The sequence below is a fragment of the Chaetodon auriga genome, chromosome 23, assembly GCF_051107435.1.
Source record: "Chaetodon auriga isolate fChaAug3 chromosome 23, fChaAug3.hap1, whole genome shotgun sequence".
Lineage (NCBI taxonomy): Eukaryota > Metazoa > Chordata > Actinopteri > Chaetodontiformes > Chaetodontidae > Chaetodon > Chaetodon auriga.
Window position 1 is genome coordinate 19092138 of NC_135096.1, and position 9406 is coordinate 19101543.

Below are 9406 nucleotides of genomic sequence, written 5' to 3' on the forward strand. Positions count from 1 at the left end.
TCAGGGAAGATGGCAGGATTGTCCCAGTCCATGTGTGATGGCACTCTGGGGGCCCTCTCCTTCCTCAGGCAGGCCACATTGTGGAGGACAGCACAGGCCACAGTGATGTCACATGCCCTCAAAGGGCTGACCCGTAAGTCATGAAGACAATGAAAGCGTGCCTTCAGGAGGCCAAAGGTCACTTCAATCCTGGCCCTCGTCCTGGCATGGGCATGACTGTAGGCCTGCTGTGCTTCGTGGGGGTCTGTGTACGGTGTCAGGAGAAAAGGCTGGCAGGCATACCCCCTGTCCCCCAGCAAGACACCAGAGAATTCACCTGTCCATACGAAATCTCATCATCACAACCTCATGAATAGAGTGACTTGACATTCTTGACACAGCTATGATGTAAAAACTGGTTATTGTGCATTCTTTAGTATTAGTCAGGGCACTTACCATTCTGCAAGATGTTCTTGTATTTCATCTTGACTTGCTGCCATGTCCGTTTCGGCCCAGTCATGTTTGATCTATATACACACACCACACACACATATATATATATGTATATATGTATATATATACATATGCTAATAAAACAATATACATGAGATAAGATCAACTTTATTTATTCCAAAGGGAAATTATCAAGGAGTTATACAATCTGATGGAGTTACATTTTACACTGATGGCGGCATCATGGCGCCTCACATCAGGCTGGAGTCGAGCCTCTGTGAAGACGTCTGATGCAGAGAAGGGTGTTATGGGTAACTAAAGGCTGCAGGAGCTCAGAGAGGAGACAGAGCTCAAATATGTGTTGTGTGTCCAACAAGTGGACAAGAACAAATACATGTTGTCCAAGAACAAAAGAAAGAGCCAGAACAACTTCTATGAGCAACAGCTGCACCTGTTTCCTTCATGTCGTCCAGAGAAGAACGTTCCAGCTTTCATTTGAAACACAGCTGGATGTGAAATCACCCTCAGCTCTGCTTTGATCCAGTATTCTCTGCTTCTCTCTTTGCTTTTCTCATGTTTCACTCACTTTACTGTGACTCACTGCCAATTTGTGCTGGACAGGTAGCATCCAGGTAGCTTGTGTGAGCTGTGTGATGCTGTCCACAGTATTATAGGGGTCAATGAGAACTGGAGGGACTCCAGGCTGGTCAACCAACTCACTAAAGTGAAAGCTGCACAGAAATGCAGACTGGACTGTTGATTCACGGTGGGATCAGCAGTACGAGCAACACTTTAATGTCAGTGGAAACCATCTGATTCAATGTTGGAATCAACACTTCAGCTCAAAGGACCTTCAGCTGGTGTTTGTCTCTGTGTGGACGGACATGATGTGAGCTAATTCTTCATGATTCCTCCACAGAGTCCACCAGGAGAGCTCAGAGGGTCCCAGTGCTCAGTCTGCCCAGCAGCATCAGACTCACCTGGACTCCATGTTTATGGTCTGTACATGTACAACAGCTGCTTTCACATCTGTTCTGTTCACAATAATCTCCACGCTGCACTTTTTAGACCAGTGGACTGTCAGTCTGTCCAACATGGATCTGATGTTTGCTTCCATCATTTCACTTTGTGTCATTCATATCATCTTCTGTTCCAGCTGCTGGAGGAGAACATTGTCTCTTTTGTGAGGAACGAGCTGAAGAAGATCAAGACTGTTCTGAGTCCAGATTACCCAGAATGCTTAGAGAGTCAGGGGGAGGATGAGGAGGTGTTGGATGGTGAGGATGCAGAGCAGAGGAGAAGCAGCAGAGAGGCATTTCTGAAGATCACACAGCACTTCCTGAGGAGAATGAAGGAGGAGGAGCTGGCTGAGCGTCTGCAGAGCAGTAAGAGGATTTCTCTAAAGGTTTAACTGCTGGATCAGTGGAACATTCACTGTGTCTCAACAGATGGACCAAAATATGTTCAGACGTCCAGACATTAAATTCTCATCTGAACTTTATCAATCACTTATTGATTTATTTGTTATGTCTTCATTCAGAACATCTTGCTTCAGTTTGTCCCCGTAAACTGAAATCTAACCTGAAGAAGAAGTTCCAGTGTGTATTTGAGGGGATTGCTAAAGCAGGAAACCGGACCCTCCTGAATCAGATCTACACAGAGCTCTTCATCACAGAGGGAGGGACTGGGCAGGTCAATGAAGAACATGAGGTCAGACTGATTGAAACAGCATCCAGGAAACCACACGGACCAGAAACCACAATCAGACATGAAGACATCTTTAAACCCTCACCTGGACGAGATGAACCAATTAGAACAGTGATGACAAAGGGAGTGGCTGGCATTGGGAAGACGGTCTTAACACAGAAGTTCACTCTGGACTGGGCTGAAGACAAAGCCCACCACGACATACAGTTCATGTTTCCATTCACTTTCAGAGAGCTGAATGTGCTGAGAGAGAAAAAGTTCAGTTTGGTGGAACTTGTTCATCACTTCTTTCCTGAAACCAAAGAAACAGGAATCTGCAGGTTTGAAGAGTTCCAGGTTTTGTTCATCCTTGACGGTCTGGATGAATGTCGACTTCCTCTGGACTTCCACAACAATGAGATCCTGACTGATGTTACAAAGTCCACCTCAGTGGATGTGCTGCTGACAAACCTCATCAGGAGGAACCTGCTTCCCTCCGCTCGCCTCTGGATAACCACACGACCTGCAGCAGCCAATCAGATCCCTCCTGAGTGTGTTGACATGGTGACAGAGATCAGAGGGTTCACTGATGAACAGAAGGAGGAGTACTTCAGGAAGAGGTTCAGAGACGAAAAGCAGGCCAACAGAATCATCTCCCACATCAAGACATCACGAAGCCTCCACATCATGTGCCACATCCCGGTCTTCTGCTGGATCACTGCCACAGTTCTGGAGGATGTGATGAAGACCAGAAAGGAAGGAGAGCTGCCCAAGACCCTGACTCAGATGTACATCCACTTCCTGGTGGTTCAGTCCAAACTGAAGAACATGAAGTATGATGGAGGAGCTGAGTCAGATCCTCAGTGGACTCCAGAGAGCAGGAAGATGATTGAGTCTCTGGGAAAACTGGCTTTTGAGCAGCTGCAGAAAGGAAACCTGATCTTCTACGAATCAGACCTGACAGAGTGTGGCATCGATATCAGAGCAGCCTCAGTGTACTCAGGAGTGTTCACACAGATCTTCAAAGAGGAGAGAGGACTGTACCAGGGCAAGGTCTTCTGCTTCGTCCATCTGAGTGTTCAGGAGTTTCTGGCTGCTCTTCATGTCCATCTGACCTTCATCAAGTCTGGAGTCAATCTGCTGTCAGACGAACAAACAACCTACCGTGAATCTGTAGAGACAAAGTTCTACGAGAGGGCTGTGTCTAAACTTGTCGTCTGGTTGTCCAAACTCTTCAAAGACAGGGAACCTGATCTAACATATCTCCATCAGAGTGCAGTGGACAAGGCCTTACAGAGTCCAAATGGACACCTGGACTTGTTCCTCCGCTTCCTCGTGGGTCTGTCGCTGCAGACCAATCAGACTCTCCTACGAGGCCTGCTGACACAGACAGGAAGTGGCTCAAAAACTAGTCAGGTAACAGTCGAGTACATCAAGATGAAGATTGAAGAGACTCCCTCTGCAGAGCGAAGCATCAATCTGTTCCACTGTCTGAATGAACTGAATGATCGTTCTCTGGTGGATCAGATCCAACAGTCCTTGAGTTCAGGAAGACTCTCCACAGATAAACTGTCTCCTGCTCAGTGGTCAGCTCTGGTCTTCATCTTACTGTCATCAGAAAAAGATCTGGATGTGTTTGACCTGAAGAAATTCTCTGCTTCAGCGGAGGCTCTTCTGAAGCTGCTGCCAGTGGTCAAAGCCTCCAACAAAGCTCTGTAAGTACAGAGATAGTGAAGTTTCTTCATCAATAAATACTCTGATATCTAACTTACTGTTTACTTCCTTCCTGTGTCTCCTCAGACTGAATGACTGTAACCTCTTAGAGAGAAGCTGTGAAGTTCTGTCCTCAGTCCTCAGATCTCAGTCCTCCAGTCTGAGAGAGCTGGACCTGAGTCACAACAACCTGCAGGATTCAGGAGTGAAGCTGCTGTCTGCTGGACTGGAGAGTCCACACTGTGCACTGGAAACTCTCAGGTCAGGATTCAATAACCCAGTGAACTGATGATTATTTAAAATCTGATTTTCATTGGAGGATAAACAGCTAACCTGTGTCAGGTTGTGTTTGATAACATGTTTTTTCAAAAGACCTTTAAACTGTTTTTTAGACTCAGAGAATTATTTTCCATGACTATTTTTTTAAATGTATTTTCTCTCTTATTTTGTTTTTGTTAGATAGACGAAGAAGAAGAAACATACTTTTTATGATCACACTGTAGTTGCACACTACATGCACAAGCCAAGCTTCTGTGAAATTATTTTCTCCGTATTCAACCCATCCTTGGTCCGTCCTTCCTCTGTGGCAGACCAGGAGCAGTGGGCTGCCACAGAGACCCAACTCTTTTCATCACCATTAGTCAGGTGGTGATCTTCTTGTATATATATTATATTTATGGAGGATACCCCAGGTGAACCCGGGGAGTACATGCAAACTACACACAGAAAGGCCCCTTTCCTCGAGCAGCAGGCACCGAAGGCATGGTGGAGGACACGGTGCCCACAGCGAGAATCGAACCTGGGACCTTCTAGCTGTGAGGCGACAGTGTTACAGAATCAGAATCAGAATCAGAAAAAGCTTTATTGCCAAGTACGCTTTTACACATACGAGGAATTTGTTGTGGTGAAATTGGTGCATGACACATCTACTAAAATAAGAGCATAAAATATAACAATTTAAATATATATACACAAGTCTGTTTTTTGCTGTTTGCTATTTAAGGTGGTACCACCGTGCCACCGTGCCACCCAAACAGATAGATAGATAGAGATAGATCGATACTTTATTCATCCCCAAGGGAAATTCACAAAAGGGAAGTTCACATTGTTAAATTGTATAAATCCACAGATGATTTTAAAGACTTGTTCGATATTTTTGTTGAACATAGAGCCAAGTCTTCACAGGGGTTCATCAATTGTTGGTTTCAGCCTAAAGAGCAGACTCGTTTCCTCTGTCTGGTGGTTACTTTGATTTACCACTGTGATGCCACAGTTTCCTTTTGTCAGTGCACACAGCACTCTGCTCAAAGGACATGTCTTCATCATCCCTTTGTGACAAAAGCTTCACTCTTCAGAAACACATTAATGTTTGCAGCCATGCTAGCAGCATGTCTTTATGGATGGTCATGTGGGTCAGTCAGTCAGTCAGTCAGTCAGTCAGTCCTCCACATGTTCAGCCGTTCATGTTCCCCTCAGGATGAATTCTAATCACTTTGATCCTCTGATGTTTCATCTAGCGCCATCATCAGGTCAACATTTTAAAGTGTTCAGTACTTTGTTTTATGATCAAATACCTGCAGAACTAAAGACATTCCCATCAGCCTCAGTTGTACTTTGTCTTTACTGCGAACTAGCTGAACATGAACATGCAGACATTGTCCTGGTGAGCATGTTAACATGCTGATGTTATCATTTGTCTCAAAGCACTGCTGTGTCTAAGTGCAGCCTCACAGAGCTGCTAGCATGACTGCAGACTTTGACAGTTAGATCACAATGACATGGTCACTGCTAACATGTTGATTCAGCCATTCAGTTTATTGATTTATTTATTTGGAGACAGTTTCTTCTTGATTTGACGGACACAGCAGGACCCTCAGATGATCTTCCATGTGTGTTGTTGTGTGTTTTCAGGCTGTCAGGCTGTCTGATCACAGAGGAAGGCTGTGCTTCTCTGGCCTCAGCTCTGACCTCCAACCCCTCCCATCTGAGAGAGCTGGACCTGAGCTACAATCATCCAGGAGACTCAGGAGTGAAGCTGCTGTCTGCTGCACTGGAGGATCCTCACTGCAGACTGGACACTCTCAGGTATGAAGAGGCTGCTACAGCCACAGTCAGTCAGTGTGAAAGAGGAGGAAGAGCTGGAAACATGTTGTCTGTCTTTTCGGTTGATGGTGGACGTGAGTGAGACATGAACAATGACAATGAACAAGGAAACCTTTGTCCTTTGATCACAACACAAACACTGGTTGAACGTGAAAAGGACATATTTGTGTTGGAGGTCTCAAGGAGAACATCTCCAGGAAAAAACATGATAATGACCTGTTGGTCATAATTGATGCAGTTTGGACAGATCTCTGCATGGAAAAAGAACTGTCTGTCAGTTTGACAAATGTCCTTTTTGTCCTCGAAAGACATAAAAACAAGCTTCCAATAAGTCTAAAGCAGTTCCATTTAGTTCAAACTGCTGGAACCTGACAACCACAGGACAGAGCAGGACTTTCGAGATTCAAGTGTTTTTCTCAAAATGTTGGACTGTTCCTTCATCAGTGGAAAACAATTGGACTGAGAGCAAGAGAGCGATCAATGACTAAAGCAGCTTAGAATATACAGTGGGGGAAACAATTTTTTGATCCCCTGCTGATTTTGCAAGTTTACCCCCTCACCAATGAATGGACGGGCTATAATTTTTTTTTGGTAGGTTTATTTTAACAGAAAGAGACAGAATATCATCAAAAAAATCCAGAAAAAACACATCATATAAGGATTACAAATTAATCTGCATTGATCAACTGAAATAAGTATTTGATCCTAAAGCAAAACATGACTTAGTGCTTGGTGGAGAAACCCTTGTTGGCAAGCACAGAGGTTAGACGTTTCTTGTAGTTGGTACCAGGTTTGCACACATCTCAGGAGGGATTTTGGACCGCTCCTCTTTACAGATCCTCTCCAAATTCTTAAGGTTCCAAAGCTGTCGCTTGGCAACTCGAAGTTTCAGATCCCTCCACAGATTTTCTTTGGGATTAAGGTCTGGAGACTGGCTAGGCCACTCCATCACCTTAATGTTCTTCTTATTTAGCCACTCCTTTGTTGCCTTGGCTGTATGTTTTAGGTCATTGTCATGCTGGAAGACCCATCCATGACCCATCTTCAGTGTTCTTGCTGAGGGAAGGAGGTTCACCTCCAAGATTGTATGGTACATGGCCCCGGTCATTGGCCTCTCAGTGTGGTGAAGTCTTCCGGTACCCTTAGCAGAGAAACAGCCCCAAAGCATGATGTTACCCCCTCCATGCTTGACAGTGGGGATGATGTTCTTGGGGTCATAGTCAGCATTTCTCTGCCTCCAAATATGGCGAGTCGAGTTGATACCAAAGAGCTCAATTTTGGTCTCATCTGACCACAGCATATTCTCCCAAGCCTAATGTGAATCATTCAAGTGTTCACTGGCAAACTTCAGAAGCTTCTACTGTAAAGTTCTGGGCTGATCCCTCACCTTTCTCATGATCATCCTTACCCCACAAGGTGAGATCTTGCATGGAGCTCCAGAGCAAGGGCGATTAATGGTTATTTTGTATTTCTTCCATTTTCGAATAACTGCACCAACAATGGTCTCTTTCTCACCAAGCTTCTTGCTGATGGTCCTGTAGCCCATTCCAGCCTTGTGCAGGTCTACAATCTTGTCCCTGATATCCTTTGACAGCTCTTTGGTCTTGCCCATGGTGGTAGAGAGGTTTGAATGGAAGAGACTGATTGTGTGACTAGCGTTTTTTTTTTTTTTTTTTTTTTACTTATAATGAGTGGACATTTGGAGAACTTTCTTAAAGTAACAGCACTAATTTGTGTGCCCCATGGGCACTTAACTGGTCTGTGGGGGTCAGAATTCTTGCTGGTTGGTAGGGATCAAATAATTATTTCAAATGAACCAATCCAAATCAATTTCTAATCTTTATATAATGTGTTTTTTCAGCATTTTTTTGTTGATATTCTGTCTCACTCTGTTAAAATACACCTGCCATAAAAATGATACACCATTCATTTCTTTGTAAGGGAGCAAATTTACAAAATCAGCAGGGGATCAAATAATTATTTCCCACACTCTAAGTCAGCAACAGATTGAAATGAGGAAATGATGATGACGGCAGATTTAATGATGAGAGAGAATCAGTGTCGCTGTCAGTGTCTGAGCAGAGCTGAAGAGGTTTAGGGGCAGCAGGGAGAAGCAGGCTGGATCAACATGTTGTGTTTGTGTGTGTGAGAGTGATGTAACGTCCATGTTCGCATGCTGAAAGAGGAGGTGCTGCTCTGACCTTCCTCCTCCTTTCAGGGTGGAGCCTGCTGGAGTCCGATGGTTGAGACCAGGTCCAAGGAAGTGTAAGTGTGTCTTTAATTTGACTGATGAAAACAAAACAGAGCACATTCAGTCATCTTCAAACTGTGACATCACTCATTCACATCTCTGATGTCATCATCAAACTGTCCATCAATCAACAGATGATGGATCAATAACTGCAGCTGTTTTCTTCTTCTTCTCTCCATCAGATTCCTGTGAACTCAAACTGGACACAAACACAGTGAACAGAAAAATCAAACTGTCTGACAACAACAGGACGATGACGTATGAGGAGGAGGATCAGTCATATCCTGATCATCCAGACAGGTTTGACTGGTGTCCTCAGCTGCTGTGTGGAACTGGTCTGACCGGTCGCTGTTACTGGGAGGTTGAGTGGAGAGGAAATGTTAATGTATCAGTGAGTTACAGAAGAATCAGAATGAAAGGAGACAATACAGACTGCTTGTTTGGAGAGAATGATCAGTCCTGGAGTCTGTTCTGCTCTGATGACGAAGGTTACTCTGTCTGGCACAATAAGAGAATAACGTCCATCTCCTCCTCCTCCTTCTCCTCCTCCTCCTCTCTCTCTCACAGAGTAGGAGTGTATGTGGACTGTCCTGCTGGCACTCTGTCCTTCTACAGTGTCTCCTCTGACTCACTGATCCACCTCCACACCTTCAACACCACATTCACTGAACCTCTTTATCCTGGCTTTGGGTTCTGGTTCTGGCCCTGGTCTGGTTCCTCAGTGTCTCTGTGTCCTCTGTAGGAGGGAGAGTCTCCTCCTGTTAGAGAAACACTACTGAACAGATCAGTTGAGTCTGTGCAGGATCTCAGTCACATCAGTGTTTCAGGTTATTGGAATAAATTGAACAATGAACTTTGTTGAAAATGATTGGAAAGATTCCTCATTTACAATTACAATTTGTCATTTGGCAGACGCTTTTATCCAAAGCAACATACATTTGAGATTTTCATACATCACAAGCAAGGTTCTAGACGGGAGAGAACAACAAGAGTAAGTGCCCTCACGCAACTTTCTGGTAGGTGCTACGAGGTAATGCAAAAAGTGCATGGAGTTGACTGAGAGTTTTTTTCTTTTCTTTTTCTTTTTTAAAGAACAAGGTGTTCAGTAAAGAGCTTGGTCTTTAGACTTTTTCTGAAGATCCAGAGGGACTCTGCAGATCAAATGGAGTTTGGTTACTCATTCCACCACCTGGGAACCACAGAAGAAAAGAGTCTAGCTGG

General features: G+C 44.4%; 1 protein-coding gene across 1 annotated transcript in view; it reads left to right on the forward strand.

Moving 5' to 3' along the window:
• The window catches only part of LOC143315813 (NLR family CARD domain-containing protein 3-like), a 104317-nt gene extending 95332 nt beyond the window's left edge, over positions 1 to 8985 (forward strand). The window contains exons 8-14 of the mRNA XM_076723281.1: positions 1352 to 1430; positions 1589 to 1817; positions 1973 to 3833; positions 3919 to 4092; positions 5743 to 5916; positions 8153 to 8199; positions 8368 to 8985. Coding sequence (XP_076579396.1) covers positions 1352 to 1430; positions 1589 to 1817; positions 1973 to 3833; positions 3919 to 4092; positions 5743 to 5916; positions 8153 to 8199; positions 8368 to 8927 — 3124 coding nt within the window. The 3' untranslated portion in view covers positions 8928 to 8985. The remainder of the gene's footprint in view (positions 1 to 1351; positions 1431 to 1588; positions 1818 to 1972; positions 3834 to 3918; positions 4093 to 5742; positions 5917 to 8152; positions 8200 to 8367) is intronic.
• Positions 8986 to 9406: the final 421 nt, after the last annotated feature.